General features: G+C 36.0%; 1 protein-coding gene across 3 annotated transcripts in view; it reads left to right on the top strand.

The window, feature by feature from the left end:
- Positions 1-21195, top strand: part of STIM2 (stromal interaction molecule 2) — a 164626-nt gene that overhangs the window by 40206 nt on the left and 103225 nt on the right. For all 3 annotated transcript variants that reach the window (XM_025386409.1, XM_025386407.1, XM_025386408.1), the window contains exon 2: positions 18283-18413. In XM_025386409.1, coding sequence (XP_025242194.1) covers positions 18283-18413 — 131 coding nt within the window. The remainder of the gene's footprint in view (positions 1-18282; positions 18414-21195) is intronic.

The following is a 21195-nucleotide window of genomic DNA, read 5'->3' on the forward strand; positions in this document are numbered from 1 at the left end:
CCCACACCCTTCAAAAGGCACAGCACATATTTCGGTTGCTGATCCTTGTCCTCTGGTCTGTGTCTGATCTCATTTAAGAATTTCCTCTTTCCTTCCCTTTTTGCATTTCCTCTCCAGGATGTTTGCTGCCTGAGTGATGGGGATACACCTAGGACACGCTACAAGGAAGGGCATAAGTTTGCAGAAGCAGTTTTAAAATCCCAAGCGTGCTTGTCTGTGTAGCTTTGTAGAAAATATGTTTTGCACATTTTCAGTAAGTTTTGAAAAATTTTACTTAGGTAATTTTCATCACACTTGTAGTTTTTTTTTGGAGGTAACACCATCAAATGCTAAATTTGTCAAGTGTTTTGGATAAACAATTTCTAGGAACTGAGGCTATGTTCTTTCTGTTTAAATACTAATTCCTATGAGGATTCAATAAACATTAAATTCATTATACTTTTATTGACTTGAAGCTGAAGGGAAGATTTAATGCTGGTTTAGCTGTTTAATAGGCTTGTGACTTTTTTCCTTTGAAAATCAGAACATTTTCTTTTAAAAACATTTATTACATATATCCTCATTGCAAAGGTATAACTTGTGTCTGCCGCAGAGAAGAGTTTGTCCTTTAAATAAATGTTCCTTTTTGGGCCTTACAGATGTTGTTAGCTATATTAAGTCTATGCTTTTCTAGAACTATTTATTATTCTTTCTTTATTTTAAAAATTATTCACAGGAACCCATGAGGGTGACTATTTTATGCTAATTTTGCAGTGGAGGAAGCTAAGATCCAAAGACGTTAAGAAGTTGGCTGAAGATTACATCCTTAGTAAATAGTGGAACTGAGATTTGAGTTTAGGTCTGGCTCCAGACTTGGTGGTCTTTGTGAAATTCTGCTTATCTCTTTGAGAGACTGATTATTTGGAGGAGGATATGGGTTGATAGGTAAACAGTTACTTGCAACTGTAATAGTTATGCATAAAATGTTATTAAGAGTGCAGAGTAGGAAGCATCTGACAGGAAGGTCAGGATGGCTTTATAGAGTGAATCAATGGCGAAGTGATTCTTCAGGGATCACCGTGTGCCTGTATTTCATGCTGTGGAGATTGGTCTTTATTCTTTTTGGGGGAATGGGAGGCACTGAAGGGTTTCAACAGAAGTGGTGATGTGACCAGATTCATATTCTGAAGAGATATGATAGCTGTAAAGGGAAAATACATTGTAGTGTGGTGGTGCTAGAGATAGGGGGACCATCACAGTAACACTTCGGGAGAAGGGGTGAGGTTGTTTCTTAGGGAAGTGGTAGAGAGATGGAGAGGAGGGAACTGGCTTTGAGCTTTTAATAATTAGACAATATGCAGATGTTGTTCTCACTTATTTTCTCTCCCTGTCAGAAATACTAAGAGCTAAATGTTTGTGTTTAGAAGATTGTCCTAGTCTTGTGATTACCTTCAAATTACTGATCTGCAGAGAACTTTAATCCTAAGTGTTAAGAGTATAGCTACATTTAGGAGAGAAAGCACATCTTTCTTGACAAAGCCATGTCTCTAGATGGAAGCTAAATTTATGCCTGGACTATGGTAATAATGGAATAAGACTTTTCAGTATAGGACCTACACAGTAACAGCAGTTCAGGAAGCAAAGCTAATATTACTTTAAGATGATCAGCACTGTTTTATGAATGACTTCTTTCATTCTAGATCATTCAAAATCATTTCTTAGAAATTACTGATTTGAGTTCTGCAGGAAGAATGCAGTAATTGTCAGTCTTTTGACAGTGTGTCCTCCAAGGGCCATTTCTATCCATTTGATGCCACACTGCGTCTTGTCCTTTCCTCATGTCCTGAGCTGGAGTGGAGTTATTGCAGAGTTGCAGTCTGCCATGTGGTAGGTGGAGTTTTCTTGGATTGTAAGAACACACTTCCTGTTGTTTATGGGGCCAAAAATAAAAGTTTGTGACATTATGTGTTTAGTTTTTAGTATCTAATCATTCAGAAATTTAGTTTAAATACCTAGGTGTGTCGTTCTCTAATATTACAAAATACAAAGGGAAATGGTAAATGGTAGCTGTCTTTATGCTTGATAATGAATAAGATCTTTTCCTGCTTGGTGACATATCTGTATTATGAAGGCTGCATACTGTAGCGGAACTAGTGAGAGTTCTACGAATTCGTGAAATGTACCTTGTAAAAGAAATTTTTTTTGGTCTTACCTCATTAGCACAGCCTTAGTTTAGACTTTTATTGCTTGGGATAATAAAATAACTTGGCCCCGTACCTCTATTCTGTTGTCCTTAAATCCACACTCTTAACTGTATGAATATTTGTTACAAAATACAAATCTGACACTGTCCAACCTATGTCTCCTTGCATCTCTTATTGCTAATGAGTTCTGTTAAGTGCTTGGAGTTGTAACCGGAGAGGCTCCTTGGATATTTGATTTCCGTGAAGTCTCGCTAGCTCAGCAGTTTTGTGTATACACATGTGCATAAATGTACTTGATTTTTGCAAAATATTTTAATGAACTAGTTATTTCTATACGCTTCAAGTACTCTTTTACTTATTTACTTGTTTCTTAATTACATTTATTGAAGTAACTGGTACAGGTAAATGTTAATTGAGACAGAGCATAAAATTATCAAAAGATAGAAAAGAGGATATATAACTTATAATAAATAAGAAAATGGCACAAATCTCTTGACAGCCGTCTTCGTAATACTAAAGGCTAGCTCAGCTGAGGCCTGCAAAGAATACTAAGAATAGTAAAAGACGTTTTCCGATGTTAGGTTTGGAGAAAAAACAAAGAAGGCAGCAGGTTATTTCTGATCCTGTCATGATGATAGATGACAAAAAGAATGTCAAATTCGATACCACCCATCTGATTCTTTCTTTTGTTAGGAAAATAATTGTTTAATTGAAAATGGTAGAGCCACGTTATTGAGAGATAATTGGATGAGAAAGGAGCTAACTGTTCTCAGTGGCTGGAATTTTTTTAATCTTAGGGTCTAAAAACAACTTTAATAATTCTGTTTTCATGATCTCTGAGCAATCTTGGAGACTAGGAATGGCATGTACAGGCCAGCAGGTTTTTTGTGTGTGTGTTTGTTTCGTTTTTTAAACATTTTTTCAAGTATAATTGACATACAATAAATGGTTCATACTTAAAGTGTACAATTTGCTAAGTGTTAATATATGTATGTACTCATGAAGCCATCACCATAGTCAGTATAATGAACATAATTACCATTCCCAAAAGTTTTCTCATGCCCTTTGTTAGAAGTGACTGAGAAGGAGCAGTCAGTAAGGAGGAGAACAAGGGTAGTGTGCTCTCCTGGAAATTAAATGAGGAAGAAAATGATCAGCTCTGGCAAATATTTACTCATAGGCACAATAACATGAGAAATGAGATTGTCCATTGGATTTAGTAATGTTGAGGTTATAGGTGATCTTGACCAGGCCAGTTTTGTTGGAGTGGTGAGAGCAGAGGCCTGACTGGAGTGGATTTTAAGAGAGAAAGGGGGGAGAAAAATTGGAGACAGTCAGTGGGAATGTTCTTAAGATTTTCTGCAAAGAGAAGAAAGAAATGGAGAAGTAGTGAAGTGGGGTTGAGAGTGTTTTGCATTTTTTTTTTTTTTTCCAAAGAATAGGAGCAAAAGCCCAGCATGTTTATATGCCAATGGCAAAAATTCACTGTGGGAAAAATGTAAAGGATGAATTAATTCCTGGAACGCTGCCCTTGAGGGGCTAAGAGATTTAGTTTACAAGTGTAGGGATTGGCATTATGTAGAAACTTGGATAATTTATCTGTGTCAGTGGGCAGAGATACAGTTTGAAAGTATAGACAATGGAAGGTGGTTGAGTGGGTTGTGGGAGTTTATGGAAAAAGTTCTCTTTAAATAGCTTCATGAAAAATATTTTCTTTCAGTGAAGTATAGGAAGCAAAGTCTTCACTGTGAATAAGGACAGGAAGGAGGCATTGGAGTTGAGGATCCAGAAGGTATGAAGTAGAGTGGGAGAGTGAATAGACCAGGGAGTTATGGTATGTTTGACTGGCAGCATTAAGGGTGCAGTTGCGGCCTGTGGTTATTTATTTAAAGCATCATGATTAGCCGTATTGAGATACAGAGTAGTTGAAGAATTAGATTTAATCAGGTTATGGCTTTGCTAACCAAGTATGATGAAATAAGAGAAGGGCAAGGAAGTCGAGGGTGTTTGTAGGGGAGTGATTATGAGTGGCCATGGGTTAAGCTGTGAAAGGAAGCAAGAGAGGACATCAAAGGGTAAGGGACAGAAATCTATGCAAGAGATGTTGGTGGCTTAGAAAAGGGTAGAGTCTGGATAATATTTTGAAGATAGAGCCAGTTTTCCTGAAGTTGGATGGATGTATGTGAGAAGAATAATCAAGAAAGATTTTTTTGGTCTGAGCAATTTTAGGAATGGAGTTGCTGTCAACTGACGTGCTTAGTCCTTTCTTACAGTCTTGGTCATGTTTTATTGATTGTTCCTTATAAAAAGAGAAAATTTTGTAGCATAATTAACACAGAAAAATATAAATCAGCTACATCTGTGGCCATGTATTACATTTCTATACTGATTTATTTATTCAGTAAATACTTACTGAGTGCTATGTGCCGGGTAGTATTCTAGGTGGGAATATAGTTGAACTGAACAGAACACATACATCAAAAACTTGCATTACTTTTAGTTCACACTGAGAAAATAGCATTTTGGAAAATGTATGAGATAAAAGGGATTACTGTATCTTATATTGTTCTTGTGTTTAACTGTTAATAACTGGTTTAGTTGGCGATTTATGTGTATGTATATATACACACACATATACACATAAATATATAGACATTAAAAAAAAATATATATATATATATATGGCCAGTTTTATGTCTTTAATCCAGAAACTTACGAAGTTATTTTTACTTCATTATTTTTTAAAAATTAAGATTATAGAATACTGTGCGGCCATAAAAAGAACAAGATCATGTCATTTGCAGCAACATGGGTAGAGCTGGAGGCTGTTATCCTAAGCGAACTAATGCAGACACAGGAAACCAAATACTGTATGTTCTCACTTATAAGTGGACGCTAAACATTGAGTACACATGGACACAAAGAAGGGAACAACAGACACTGGGTCAACTTGAGGGTGGAGGGTGGGAGGAAGGTGAAGATTGAAAAACCACCTATTGGATGCTTTGCTTATTACCTGGGTATTATGCTAATCTGTACACCAAACCCCTGTGACCCACAGTTTACCTGTGTAACAAACCTGCTGATGTATCCATGAACCCAAAATAAATTTTTTTTTTTTTTTAAGCTATTGCAATGTTTCAGCAATAGGTGATATAATGATTGGGCTAGTGCGACCATAATGAAGATGCAGTGTCATCTCAAAAAAATTTAAGATATTAATAGTATATTCCAAAAAATGTAAAATGAAAGTAAATTTGAGGCCTAATGAATTGGAATTTATTTTATAGTTTATGGAACACATGAGAATATCTTTTTTTCTCTCCTAGCACGTGATACCTCATTTGAACTGGAAATGATATTCTGTAGATTGATTGCCTGAGCAGTTTCCAAAGTTTAAAGGCACACTAAATGTAAGAAATTATGCTATTATTAAGAATATGCAGTGAAACCCCATCTCTACTAAAAATACAAAAAAATTAGCCAGTCGTGGTGGCGGGCGTCTGTAGTCCCAGCTCCTCGGGAGGCTGAGGTAGGAGAATGGCATGAACCTGGGAGGCGGAGCTTGCAGTGAGCTGAGATCGTGCCACTGCACTCCAGCCTGGGCGACAGAATGAGACTCTGTCTCAAAAAATAAATAAATAAATAAAAAGAATATGTAGAAAACATTGCATGTGCTTTGGTGTAATTGTTTTGGGTATTTAATGAGTGTCAGGCATTTGGGATAGTGGCTGAGTTGTTGGAGTAAGTGCGGATATCTTCCTAAGGAGAATTGTTTGAATAGGAAGGGCAATATTAACTTATATGCATATATTTTGATGTATTGATTCAATTATTTCATTATTTTTAGTGTTATCTTCAGTAAAACTTGATGTTGAGAGACAGTGAGTCCTTAAATCATTATCATGCAAGAGTTGAAGTAAATACTTAGAACTACTATATAGTGCTTAGAACATATAGTTAGAACTATATGGTGTGAAAAAATCATGTGAAAAAGGATAGGTAGAAAGAACCATAGTGAAGAATGAAGTTAGTGATCTTAAGAGTTAGCTGTCACTTCTCTCATAAACTATTAAACAGATGCTTTGCCTGATTCAGCTTTTGCGTGAGGCTTTTTGCAGGCTGTTAACAAGTACTGGAGTCTCCATTTTCTCTCTCTTGCTTTTGGATGACTTAAAGAGGCTATTAAAAAAAAAACCTCGGAAGATAGTTTCTTTAACATTGAGAGACATAATTATGTTTTCTGCTTTGATGTTTTAATTATCAATGAAGATTTCAGTACACTTTGCAACTATTCATTACTTTAGAGCCCTGTGTGTTGGAAGCTAAATTATCGTAACTTTAATATGGAAGGGTTTTTGTAAGACTTCCCTCTACCCAAACAAAACAAAACAAAACAAAAACAAAACAGAGACTTTCTATTTTTGGAGGTTTATTCATGAGAAAAGGGATTGGTTGGTTGTTTCTTTACATGTTGTATAAGCAGTTCCCAACTTAAAAATACTTAATTTACAAATATCACTGAACATCAAGTCCCTGGTCTGGCCTCATTTCCCTTGCTGTGCTGTTGGCACAGTACACGTATGTCTGGTTCTCCCCTCTTCCCTTATGATTGTAGCATAGCTTTGTAAATCTGTTAGTTTGGAACGGTACATGGAAGGAGAATTACCCATTTTTGTAGCTGAGACCAAATTGGTGGGACTCTGCTTCTTAGTTGGAAATGTTTTCACTTAGAAACATTAAGAACTTTCTAAAATAATTGTTCAAAAAAAATCCAATAAACACATAGCAACACTTAGGTCTTAAATGAGCATTTCCTTTTTGAAAAAGAGTGCTTTGGAGGTTATACTTCTAGGAAGTGATAGCTTTAATGAACCTGCTTTTAGAGTTCCTGTTTTGGAATTTACTTTCAGGATATTCTTTTTTGGGTATTTTTAAAACTAGAAAACCTTTTTCTTGACAGGTTGTGAGATATAGGGAAAGATAGAGTTCTTTGGATTTGGACAGACCTGGGCTGAATTTCAGCAAAACAGTTAACCAGGTGTTTAACCTTGGGCAAATTACTTTTCCTATGAGAACCTTGGTTTAGTCATCATGAGAAGTGGTAGTCTGAGACTAACATGGCATTTGAATTAGATAATCAAGTAAAGCACCCAGTCATTTTGTTTGTTTGTTTGTTTGTTTTGAGATAGTGTCTTGCTGTCACCCAGCCTGGAGTGCAATGGTGCGATCTGGGCTCACTGCAACCTCCACCTCTCAGGTTCAAGCGATTCTCCAGCCTCAGCCTCCCAAGTAGCTAGGATTACAGGCACATGCTACCATGCCCAGCTCGTTTTTGTCTTTTTAGTAGAGACAGAGTTTCACCACGTTGACCAGGCTGATCTCGAACTCTTGACCTGAAGTGATCCACCCGTCTCAGCCTCCCAACGTGTTGGGATTAGAGGCGTGAGCCACTGCACCTGGCCACAGTCATTGTTATATGTAATACAGTAAATGCTCTATTTCTGCTTTTATCCTCTCTCTTTGTATTTTAGACTATATTTGGTTTTGGAATCCGTCAAAAGATTTAGAACAAAGTCTCATTTTCATTCTAAATGAAATAATGATATTTTTGGGCCAGGCATGGTGGCTCATACCTGTAATCCCAGCACTTTGGGAAACTGAGGCACGAGGATTGCTTGAGCCCAGGCATTTGAGGCTGCAGTGAGCTTTGATTGCACTGTTGTGCTTCAGCGTTGGCAACAGAGTGATACCTTGTCTCTTATGAAAATAAAAGATATTTTTGATAACTGTTAAGGTAACAGTAATATAATAAAAAGCTAGACTTAGATTTCAGGAGACTAAGCATTGAATTCCGACTGTGTCATTTATTAACTAATTACTGTAGGCACCTTGCTACTCTCTTTCCATGATAGTATTTAGTTATCTCTTGAGTTACAAATATACGCCATACTCTGTTAGGTGTTTTATACATAGATATGTCATGTAATTCTAACAATAGCCTTGCAAGGGTGCTATTATTTCAATTCTACAGGTGAGGAAATTAAGGCAAAGTCGTTATAACTTTCCCGAAGTTATATAGTAAGTGGCAGGGTGAGAATGAACTGAAAGTTATTTTTTTCTCTATAGAGTATTCAACCTTTCTCATCTGTAAAATTGTGGTACATATTTTATTTTGCATGATTGTTGTTAAAGGTTCTTGTACTGAGAGGGAAGTAAAACAGTGTATTGCACTTGAATCAGTGCCTGGAACTAACAACAATATTCTCTTTATTTCTGTAGTGTTGATATAGTTAAGATAGTATTAATCATCTTTGTTCACTGTAACTTGTGTTTGTTTGTAGCTTTTATTGTGGTAAAATATACATAACATAAAATAGATCATTTTAACCATTTTTGAGCGTACAATTCAGTAGCACCGCGTACATTCACAGTGTTGTGGTTGTAGCTTGGAATTACCATATTCTGCCCTCCAAAACAACACAAAATAAATAGAGATAAGCAAAGCTCTTTCACTTCTCTGTCCTTATAACATTGTTAATGAAAATGTTAGTAGCATGGTCTCAAAAGGGCCAGTGCTGCTTGGAATCCTGGTTCTTGATTATTTTGGTCACTTTGGTTTCCCTTGTATAAGTCAATGAGATTTTTCTGATCTTTGGAGAGAAGTTGGGAATTCCTTCGGTGATTCTATATATGTGCGCACCCAAATCTTTTGCTTAAGATATTTTTCATTATATTTTCAATAGCATCCCTGGAAACCAGGAGTCAAGAAATTTGCATGCACCTGGTTACTTTCTTTTTTTTGCACCTAGTCAACTATTTTTAAGATATGACAGATACTACAATGTTACATACAGAAACATTACTGTTTTCTAGGAATTTATAGCGTAAAACAGTGGAGAAAATTAGAAAACTGGCTGACTGGGCACGGTGGCTCACACTTGTAATTCCAGCACTTTGGGTGGATCACTTGTGGTCAGGAGTTCAAGACCAACCTAGCCAAACTTGGTGAAATCCCATCTCTACTAAAAATACAAAAATTATCTGAGCACGTTGGTGAGTGCCTGTAATTCCAGTTACATGGGAGACTGTGGCAGGAGAATTGCCTGAACCCCGGAGGCAGAAGTTGCAGTGACCTGAGATCATGCCCCTGCACTCTGGCCTGGGTGATGGAGTGAGACTGTGTCTCAAAAAACAAACAAACAAAAATCAAAAACAAAAAAACAAACTAAACTAAAATAAAAAAAATTAGATAGCTGTCAGTGAATATAGAGATAAATACAGCTGTATGAATACACCTACTTGTTTATTTAGATATAGTGCGTTAGTAAATGAATTGCATATTAATAAGACAGATGTTGAGGCAGAGGCATTGCCTTCTGGTTCCCACCTTTAGAGAGGCTCTGAGATTAGCAGGAATTTAAGTTGCTTGGTGGTGGCGTGGTGGGGTACAGATGGGGAAATATGTAGAAATGAAATAATCAGAATATGATAACTTTTTAAATGTCTCTGGAAAGTGAGAAGGGACCTAAGGAATTAAGTTTTGTATGATAGTCTATTTAAAACATTTGGGGCTGGGTGCAGTGGCTCTCGCCTGTAATCCCAGCACTTTGAGACGCTGAGGTGGGCCGATCACCTGAGGTCAGGAGTTCGAGACCAGCCTGGCCAACATGGTGAAACCCCGTCTTCACTAAAAATACAAAAATGAGCCAGGTGTGGTGGTGGGTGCCTCTAGTCCCAGGTACTCAGGAGGCTGAGGCAGGAGAATCGCTTGAACCCAGGAGGTGGAGGTTGCAATGAGCCGGGAATGCGCCACTGCACTCCAGTCCGGGCGACAGTGTGAGACTGGTTCAAAATAAATAAATAAATAAATAAAAATAAAATAAAATAAATGAAATAAAACATTTGAAAGGTATAGATGAAGTTAGCAATTATTTAGGGGAACTTTTAGCTAACAATCAGGGGAAACTGTTTTTGCTAGGGTCCAGGGAAATTAGCAGGTACTTTTTATGAAAAGTGAGTGATTACAGAGATTCAGAGTTCTAAGAGGCAGCCATCAGTCAGAAGGCGTTTTCACCAAAGGTCTGTATTTTCTGTTCAGAATAGTACTTAAGCCATAATTATAGAACATCTGCAGTGGTTTCTCAGCCTTCTGTTGGTAAGGTCTTTCTCCTTTAATTGTTGAACTTTTCAAAAGTTTGAGTAGGTATCAGAGATTATGTAGAGTCCTTTGCCTGCATTTTTATAGCATGATATAGCATTTAGTATACCTAATCCAGTTACAACTTTCCCTTTCTCATTTGTTGTTCTGGCATGTAATATATGCTCTCAAAAAATGTTAGTATTTTTTGAATGCCTATCATCATGTAACAGGTAACATGTATAAAAGGCTGAAACTCATTTTTATCTTAAAAAATATGCAGCAACTTTTATTATTTATGCATTACTTTTTTTGGAGAAATAACCATTAGTCCTATTATGTGCTAGGTGTTTGTAGTATGCTAGATACTGGAAATACAAGGGAATACTAGGAATATGAAATAGACTTTGCCCTAGAGAGGGTATCAGAAGAGAAGGAAGACATTACTCACTCTCCTTTTGAGTTTGAATCAGGTCTTCGGTATATTGAAAAATGACACCTGAAAATTTTCTAGAGAATTTACTCTGAAAATACTCATATTGAATATTAGAAGTACTGAAGTATTTCATTTGATAAATGCATGAGCGATTAGTGGAAGTACTAAATACAAACAATACTTATTTAAAAAGTGCTGTTAGTGGTAGTAATTAAGAAAATCCTAATCACGAGATTCATTAAATAGCTGCCAGCGTGGTAAGCCAAGTTCTTGGCGGCATGTGCTGTTAAACACTGCTAGCGGGCTGCAGTCCTTGGTTTGTGATTGAGTCACCTGGCTCCCCTTCTTAGTTGTTCTTTCTACATGAAATTTGCTGACTTAAATAATATTTCAGGAGGGAACCTAGCTCTGAAGACTTCACTTTTTCAGCTTGATTTCTTTCTTAAGCTCTTACTTTTTTAAGTTTCTGAACTGTATTGCCCCCATATATCGACTAGGATGACAAAGTATAGAATATGGCATATTTGTTCCTCTAGTGAAGGCAAAGGGAATAGCATTTGATGCAATTTGTATTTCTGTGTTTGGTGTGGCTCAGCCAGATAGGTGAAAATGTACCTTTGTTTTACCTAGGATGACTTTTAGGCCTGAAATGCCAGTCATATTTGTCTGTTTTCTCTTAATATATTTAGTTCTCACTTCAGTATGATCTTTTCCTTCTATCCCCACTATCATTTCTGTAGTTTATATTTATTACTTCCTGCCTAGACTGTTGTGATAGGCATTCTTCGGTAGCAAACATATGCTGTAGATTAAATATGAAACTGACACATTCACCTTTGATTGCTGCTCCACCTGTCTTTTGCCAGTGTTTCTTCTTTCCACTGAGGAGTACTGTTGGTATAGCAGAAGACAGTTCTTTGTTGTGTGGGACTTGTCAGGCTTGGGCATGGCAGTTAACTCAGTATTCTTGCCCTCCACAACACCCCCGCCATTGACCACCAGTAGCAGCTGAGAGTGGGTGAGTGAGCAGGGGAGGAGGCCTTACCACTCTCAGTTGAGAACTAACCTGCTGGCCAGTCTGTGATTATTGTGGGTTCCAGAGCTCATCTTATTTCCTGTTTGTGTTTATTCTTGTTTTCCCTTTTTCCCTTTTTCTACTCCCAATTACCAAAATTCAGTTTCACTTTCATAAGGTCACTGAAAATGCAATTGCTTACATGTAAAAGTCAGGCAAATTATGTATTAGATTTGGTAGCATACAATAGTAATTTACATATAAGATGTATAACAGTAATTATATATAGTAATATAATATTATACTATATGTAGTAACTATACATTGTAATATTGTATAGTAATCGATAAAACAGGTTTTATTTTTGACTTCATGGAGTTTTCACTTTATTACTAGAGTATAAGAGCCTTAAGGACTGACTGTCTTAAATATTTTAAAGTTTCCCCTTGGTTATTTTTGCATGGTATGTTGCATATTTTGTTCAATAAGTATTTAAACAATAATATTTGACAGTCAATAGAATTTACTTTAGGCCTGGGGAGTTCTGAATAGTTTTAAGCAGAATAGTAATGTTATTAGATTTCTACTAACTACTTAGGTTTAAATTCAGTGTTAAAAGGTGAGTTTTGTTAATTTCTCCATCCTGCTTTTCTAATCAGCCAAATTATTTCTTGGAAAGTTTTTTTCTTTCAAACATTTTGGAAATCCAATTAGGTAAGTAATTTAGTAAACAAATACATTTATATTGAAAGTCCAGTTAGGTAAGTAATTTAGTAAACAAATGTATTTTGAGCACTTACGGTGTGCCAATGCTGGTGTAGGCACTGGGCAAAGAGGAATGATCAGAACAAAGCCTGTGATCTCGTGGTTGCATTATGGCGGGAGAGTTAGTTAGCAAATGAATCAGCTCATATACTGTCCTGTGATAAAGCGCTATTAAGAAAAACAAGTAGAAAGAGTGAAGGAGAAGGCTATCTTAGATAGGGAAATAAGATGGCCTCTGAGGAGGATCATTTAAGTTGGAATGAAAGGAGTTAACCAACCATGGATATATCTGGGAGAAAGAGCTTTGCACGTGGAGGAAACTGCAAGTTAGGGCTTTCAGTGAATAATTTATTAACGTTTTTTTCTCCTTTAGGATAATCTGTAGATCCCTCCATAATCTGGCCTTCGCTTATACTTTTTCTGTTAATTATCTAATTAAATGGGAATAATGCCTACTTTGTAGGCAAAGTGAAATGTATAACACTTAATTTTTATATATGTATATTTTATGCAATATAAATACAAGGATGCTCCATATTGATAGTTATTATCACTATAACTTTTGTTATATAATAATCATTAACTTATGTTCTTGCCTATACCTGTCTTCCTAGAGAACACTTGCTCATCTTTCAAGAATCAATGTAAATGTCACTTTCTCTTTGAAGCCTTTCTTGCTGTGCATGTAGACGTGACTATTCCCTTAGTTTTGCCACCATTGTGTGTTTGTGTATCTGTCATTGCATCTGCCATCTTTAATTTCATTTATTTTTACCTGGGTACACAAAAGGTACCCTAGACTCTGCCATTTAGATATTTGCTACATAAATGAATTGTATTTAGAAGCTAATTCATTTGGCTTCTAATATTTACATATACTTAACCATTTGACAAATATGTCACTGTGGTAGATACTGAGAATAAAAAATTAATACAATGCATGTTCTCAATCAAGTTTATGTTATGATACAATAGTTAAGTTTATGTTATGATACAAAAGTTATGATACAATATAATATACTTAATATAATGGTTTGTTCAAGGGGAGTGTGAATTGGAGATAGATTATCTAAAGGAAAAGTAAGGCAGGACATATAGATCTGTATTCTAGATTGTGAGTAGTATTCCACAAGTGTCTGATGATCTCCTTCCACGGGGCACATTTATGCTTCTTGGTGCGGTCAGCTTCTCAGCCAGGTCCTGGCAATATCTATGATAGCGATACTTAATTCTCTGATGCTGGTGACACTGACCCATTTATGTTCGTTATACTGACACTTGGACATGGATTTGGAGTTGTGAATACTTAGAATCCCAGTTGTTATTTCTAGTAGTGTGATCTTAAGCAAGTTACTCATGAGTCTTATTTCCTCATCTGGAAAATAGAGATATTATCTGCCCCATACAGGGTTGCAGGGAATAAATTATGAAGATAAAATAGTATTGGTTTCTAGAATGTAGTAGATAATTTTCTTCCTTTTTTATTTTTTATTTATATATATATATTTTGAGACGGAGTCTCACTCTGTTACCAAGGGTGGAGTGCAGTGGCATGATCTTGGCTGACTGCAACCTCTGCCTCCCAAGTTCAAACAATTCTCCTGCCTCAGCCTCCCAAGTAGCTGGGACTACAGGAGCGTGCCACTATGCCCGGCTAATTTTTGTATTTTTCATAGAGATGGAGTTTCACCATGTTGTCCAGGCTGGTCACGAACTCCTGATCTCAGGTGATCCGCCTGCCTCAGCTTCCCAAAGTGCTGGGATTACAGGCGTGAGCCACTGTGCCCAGCCTGTAGTAGATATTTCTTAATGGGTGAAATAACTTTAATTAATTTTACTTTATTTCTGTAGAACCATACTGAGCATTTGGCTCTAGTTACAGGAAAACAAGGTGGAATTTAATAATGGTGTTGATAACTGACTTGGGTTAGGTCTCATTCTGTAGCAACTGGTTCCTTTTCCCTCAGTGCAAAGTGCTGCTGTTAACAATATAATATATTAGCATATAATACTCAAAAGCTATATCACACCATGTTGCATTTAACACAAGGTGAGGGCACTGAGGGGAGAACATTTGTCTTAGTTGTTGCCTTGTGTGCCCAGCACCAAGCACAGAGCCTGACATATTATAGGCACTCCATATCATGTTTAAATTAGTGAGTGAATTCTCTTTAGATGAGGAAGATGTACTAGTATGGAGTACCTGATGTGCACTGGGGCATTTGGGGTAGCTAAAGAAAGTATCTAAAATATAAGCAAAGGAGAACAATATTAGTAGCAGTTGCCTTTGAAACCATTATAATTTTAGGCACAAACCTTTTTTAGCAAGTTGAATATTTTAAAATAAATATAGGCCAGCTAATTTGAGTTAAAATGATCACATGTGCTGAATTAACCTAGAAGGTAAACAACTAAAAATGAAAAGAGACATTAGAACAGGTAATAAGAGTTCAGAATTCACAGTTATTCTAAATTAGATTTGTAATAGCCTTGAGTCATACTTTAAAAGAAATAAAATTTCATGTGAAGAAATGGATCACTGTTGCCATAACTTCAACTCCTGTCTTTCCTCTGCTGCTCCAACTTGGCAAAACACCAAACCCTATAGTGGTCTCATCATCTACCGTTTCTGTTCCTTAGAGGCATGGTCTGTTGAGTGCTGCCAGGCTGACTGTCAGCTGTGTCTCTCAGTCTTGCCACTATCCTATTCCACTGTCACCAGAGGGATCTGGTGAATTGCCATCATCCCATTCTATTGTCACCAGAGTTATCAGATTTTAAATGAATCTGATTGTGTTATTCCCCTCCTTGAAATCCATTAATAGCTTCTCAGTGTTTTTAGGAAAAAAATCCAAATATCCTAGTATGAAAAACAGAGATTTTGGAGATCTGGCCTTTTAGCATCTCTACCTGATCTTCTGTTTTCTGTATGTTGGTATCTGTGTACTACAGACATGTTAAACCACTTACATTTTTCTGAATGTTTTATGTTTTTTTCTCTTTTATGTCACTGAACGTATGATGCTGCTTCTAGGCATGCTGTTTTCTCTTCTCAAGGTCATCAACTACAGATGATTTAAAATTCTTCAAGTTTACCTGTAGAAAACTTTTACCTAACATAATAGATTGTAGGAGTCTACATGTCTTCCTTCTCACTAAACTGAGCTTTTTTGAGTATGGATACTCTCTTATCTCTCTAATTCCTAATGCCTTGCACAGGATAGAAGCCTAGAAGTTTGTGATTTAGTTAATAAATGAAGTAACAGAATTTATCAGAGGCTTAAAATATGTTCAGCTAAAATGGGTATTATGAGAGGTGGAGAAACATGGTCCCTGCCCTGTTCATAATCTTAGCTGTATGGACAAAAATGACACATAAGGCAATTAAAGCTTAATCAAGTACAGCATTAAGTGAGGACTTAGGTAGAATGATTAGAAAATGAAGATATAATGGAAAATTTCAAATCCCTTAACATTTCATATCTGCTTTTCATTTTCTCCTTAAGTGTTTATCACTACTAACATGCCTATACCTTTTACTTATTTATCTTGTTAGGTTCATAGTCCTCAGTAAAATATACGTTTTGTGAAGATTTTTGTCTGTTTTGTTCACCGTGCTATTTCTGGTGCCTGACATGTGGTAGGTGCTCATTAGATAGTTGTTGAGTGGATTGAATGGAGTGCAGAGAAGGAAGTGATCACTAGGAAATAGTGTTTATGAAAGACTTCATGGAGAAGTAGTAACATCTTGAAGTAGACTTGAGAGAGTATTTTAGTAGATTTAGCTAGTGTTTATGAAATACGCCTATTTGAGTGAATAATTACCAATTTTATTTTCATATGACTTTTTCAAGTCATATTGCTCCTAATTTCTCTTAGAGCTTCCTATGGTTATATAGTCCTCACTGTTGACTCCTGTTAGAGACTTTCACAACAGTAACCTATTTAATCAGAGTAAGAGATGCTGGCCCTTTCCTTATAAACCAGTTGCAATGAACACCTTCACCTTTTTTTTTTTGCAAATTAATCTGTGTGTAAAAAATAGGTCTGCTGGAGGCAATTACGTATTATATACAGATCTTTACACTGTATGTCGTTTTGGTACCTGAGATCTTATCTTCTATTTTGTATCTTTTAAATAATTGCAAATAAATTCAAACTTATGGACATATCAGGGTCTTGATTGTTTTGTGAATTAGGGATCATAATTTACCATTATGCTTCTAAGTTCTTGGATTTTAGCAAATCTTAACTGGTGTTTTAAATATTTGTATGTACACATATTCATATATCACACAGAACTTATACTTGCATTTCCTACTTTTATAGTTTCCTTTCTCTTCTGTTTACTTCCCTTCCAAGACTAAAGAAATTAAAATTAGATTTTGAATTAAAAGTATGAAAAATGTTAAATCACCGAAATATTTTTTTCAGCTGTAATTGGAACATGTTAGGTAATGTCAGTTTGAATTTTTTTTCTTAGAAAATAAAATTATCTGTGGGCCTCAAATATTGGCTTCTCTTCTCCCAGCTTTTTTCCCTCTAAGCACAGAATTAGATATTCTTAGGTCCTTGTAGCTGCAATAGATCTTAGTAAGCATCTCTACTTGCTTTATTTTAGGGATGAGGCAACTAAGACACAAAGACAAGTGATTTGTCCACAATTAACTGATGACAGGTAATTGATAGTAGGGCCAGATGATAGACTAACTATTGATGAGGTAACTAAGCTGTGGCTAACCCTTCTCTTATGCTAACCACTTTCAACTTTAAGGCCGTACTACTTCTGGAAATATATGTGGTTCTGATGACATTTTAAAGGAATATTATTGTAGTGACTTAGTAGAAGAGAAGTGAGTTCCTAGAATTTTGTCAGTCCACCAGTCAGCCAGATTGGGTGTAAGTGAAGCTTTGGCAATACTTTCTCATTTTGGTGTATAGGTTGTTTGCTAGTTATGTGCACAGGAAGTAATTTCCAGCAGTCTGATTTTAAGCCATTGAAAAATGTTTCATGCTTTCCAACTTAATTTTTGACAACCCGAATGTGAGGATTCACATATACTCCATAGGGAAAGGGTTGACCAGTAAGTGTATATTAAAGATAACATGAAGAACAAGAGTTTTAAAAATCTAGTTAGTCTTTTTCTTTTGTTTGTTGTTGTCGTAGTTGAACCTAGGAACGTATGTATTTTGAAAAAAGCTATATGGGTAGACTGTTAGATTATCTTAAATAGAAAAATGAAAACAAAAGGGTCATGTGACTTCTACATTTCCATTCCTTTTTTTTTGGTGATATTTTCTAGGACTCATTTTGATTAAACTGGATTGTGCAAAAATAGCACTTTGTATTCTGTGATTTTTAGTGTTTCTTGTTTTTTTAATGGAGGGAGAGCATCTGTTTTTTTGGTGGGGGGAATGATTAGTAAATCATGATTAATAAATATTCAGGTTGGATAAGAAGAAATGGTTAAAGATGTAGAGATTTTAGATAACCTGAAGTGAGTACTGGCATAACTCCTGGTTGTAGTTGCCTAATGTTAATTAAATTGGATTATTTATTTTTAGTCAGTTGTGTTCATATATTATACTTTTGATGTGAAGAATATTCTGCTAGACGTTTTGAAGTCTCTTCGTTTAACTTAGTCTGAAGTTTAGTTCTGTTGGTTTTCTTTTAAATTATACTCTCAACTATAGCCTTTGTTTTGGCGTGTCAAGTTAGTAATTGCCCTTTGTTCTCTTTCAGATCCTTGCATGTCACTGAGTCCACCATGCTTTACAGAAGAAGACAGATTTAGTCTGGAAGCTCTTCAAACAATACATAAACAAATGGATGATGACAAAGATGGTGGAATTGAAGTAGAGGAAAGTGATGAAGTAGGTGGAAAAATGTTTTCCCTGCTATTGTCTTACAACAGAATGACTGCATTTCTGTTTCTAGTCTTCAATTTTCTCTTTCCTCATGTGGCTTATTGCGTTCTTCTTCAACATCTTTAGTTTTTCTTTTTACATGTTAATTTTACCCTTTATAAACATTTACATGATTTTTCTATTTTTCTTCCCATTTAGATATAAGTCTACCCAGTTTTATAAAAATTTTCAGTCTCATGTTATTGTATTTCTCAAATATGTATCCTATTCTGACTGTATTTTATCTATTGTTGCTTTACAAACCACTCCAAATGTAGTGGCTTAAAATGAAAACAGTTTATTATTTCTCCTGATTCTGTGGGATCACTGGGCTGAGCTGGGCAGTTTTTCTGTTCCCTTAGATATGGGCTGAGGTCACGATGGAAGGTGCATTCTCTTGGGAGCTCTGTTGGGGCTGGAGTATCTAAGACAGCCTCTTATTCTGCATAATCTCTTTCTATGTTACCTCTCATCATTCAGGAGCCTAGCCCAAACTTTATTACAGCATGCAGCTAGTGTTCTAAGAAGGCAAGTTTCCATGTGCAAGTGTTTATCATGCCTCTGCTTGCCAATTGTTGCTAATATATTGGCCAAAACAAGTCATTTGGCTAAGCTCAGAGTCTGTGTGAAAGAAGATTCTACAAAGATGTAGATAACCAGGAAATGTGATTCATTGGAGACTACCAAGGTGGTAATTTACTGTACCTACTGTCTTTAGTTTTTCAGCATTCCCATTTCCCCTACTGGCCTGGTTTCTGCCTTAGTTTCTCCCTAAAAGTTGTCTTCTTTGAGTGTTGTCTCATTCTAACCAAATGCCCTGGTCGTTTTTCAGGTCTCTTCAGTCCCTTTGTTGGATTTGTCACTGTTGAATTGCTTCTCTTTCAGATTATATAATACTAAATTACATTATTTTCTACATTATTATCTTGTGATATAACAGTGACAGTCTCTAGTAACATTGTTATCTAACGGAGACATTCTCTAAAGATCAGTTCTTGGCTTGCTATACAAAACGTTTATCTGAGAATGACCATCCATTTTCAGTTGTCCCGATTCCTCTATCTCTAAGCCAGTACAGATTCCTGACCTTTTGCTTTCTGCCTGTTTTTAGAGGGCTCTTACTGTTGCTTTAAGCTTAGTATGTGTAAAAGAAAATCCCAGTTTTGCTATTTTAATCTCTCATTGTTCAGTTGCACCTCTGGACCTATTTCTCGATTCTTCTTCTGAAGTAGATGTTGGCAGACTTTTTCTGTAAAGGGCCAAAATATGGGTTGAAATGTGTTCTCTAAAAACATATGTTGAAGTCCTAAACCCCAGCACCTCAGAATGTGACCTTATTTAGAAATAGGGTCATTGCAGATGTAGTTAAGATAAAGTCATACCGGAGTTGGGTGGGCCCTTAATTCGATATGACTGGTGCTCTGCTAAGAGAGGAGAACACCATGTGGATTCACAGAACAGGAGAGAAAATGACCCTGTGACAGCGGAGGCAGAGATTAGCTTTATACAACTGCACATCAAGGAATGCTAAGGATTGCTGCCAACACCAAAGCTAAAAGAAAGGCATGGAACAGCTTCTCCCCTAGAGCCTTTGAGAGAGCATGATTCTGTGGACACTCTGATTTTGAACTTCTTTCTAGCCTGCAGATCTGTAAGAGAATAAATTTCTATTGTTGTAAGCCATCCAATTTATGGTACTTTATTATGGCAATCCTATAATGAATGGAAACGAATATAGGCCAGGTGGCAAATTATTTAGCTTTAGTGGGCCATGTAGTTGCTGTTGTAACTATTCAGCTCTGCCACTATAGTGTGAAGCAGCCATAGACAGTACAAGAACTAATGGGCATAGCTGTTTTCCAATAAAACTTTATTTGCAAAAACAGGCAGCCATATTTGGCTGCATGCTGTAGTTTGCCAACCCCTGTTGTAAATTCAGCTCTCGTGTTCTTAAAATATGTTCCTTTTTCTTCCTTTCCCCACTACCTCTTACCTATTCTAGTTATTTGCTTGTTCTGTTCTAATCTAGCTGTTTATTTTCTTGTGTCTAGATTACTGTCTCTAAGTTTTTCCTTTCTAATCCGTCATGATTATCACTTTGAGAGCATGATAGCTAAGAAACATAGTGATTCCTAATTGCTTATTAGATCAGATATTAAATCTTCAGTGTTATATTTAATGTCTCTGCATCAGTTGATTTCTGCTATTTATTGTGATTAAAATCATTCTGATTAGAGCTTAGTCAGTACCAGTGATACCAAAATCATTACTTTTGGTTCAAAGTAGACCAATTTATTTATTTCTAGAACTGCAGACTATATAATTCTATCTTACATAGCTTCCAACTTAAAAAGTATTTGAAGTATATATTCTGTTGGACATAAGGAAGAGTGAGTGAGGTAAAATTGATGGATTATTAAGAGTTTTACCATTACTGGAAAACAACGTAAACTAGTTGTCATTTATTGTGGGCCGTTTTATTATATTGAGTGGATAATTCATTCTCTCAACATCATTATCATTACTCCTTTTCTCTCTTTATATTTTTATAAAATAGAGGTAATTTATAGAGGTAAATTACCTTTATTTATAGAGGTAGTTTATTCTCTAAGCCAAAGAGATTTTCTTAAATTATTTTGTACATTTTCTTTTTCTTTCTTTCTCCCTCTCTTTCTTTCTTTCTTTCTTTCTTTCTTTCTTTCTTTCTTTCTTTCTTTCTTTCTTTCTTTCTTTCTTTCTCTCTCTCTCT

This window comes from Theropithecus gelada, chromosome 5 (genome assembly GCF_003255815.1).
Source record: "Theropithecus gelada isolate Dixy chromosome 5, Tgel_1.0, whole genome shotgun sequence".
NCBI lineage: Eukaryota > Metazoa > Chordata > Mammalia > Primates > Cercopithecidae > Theropithecus > Theropithecus gelada.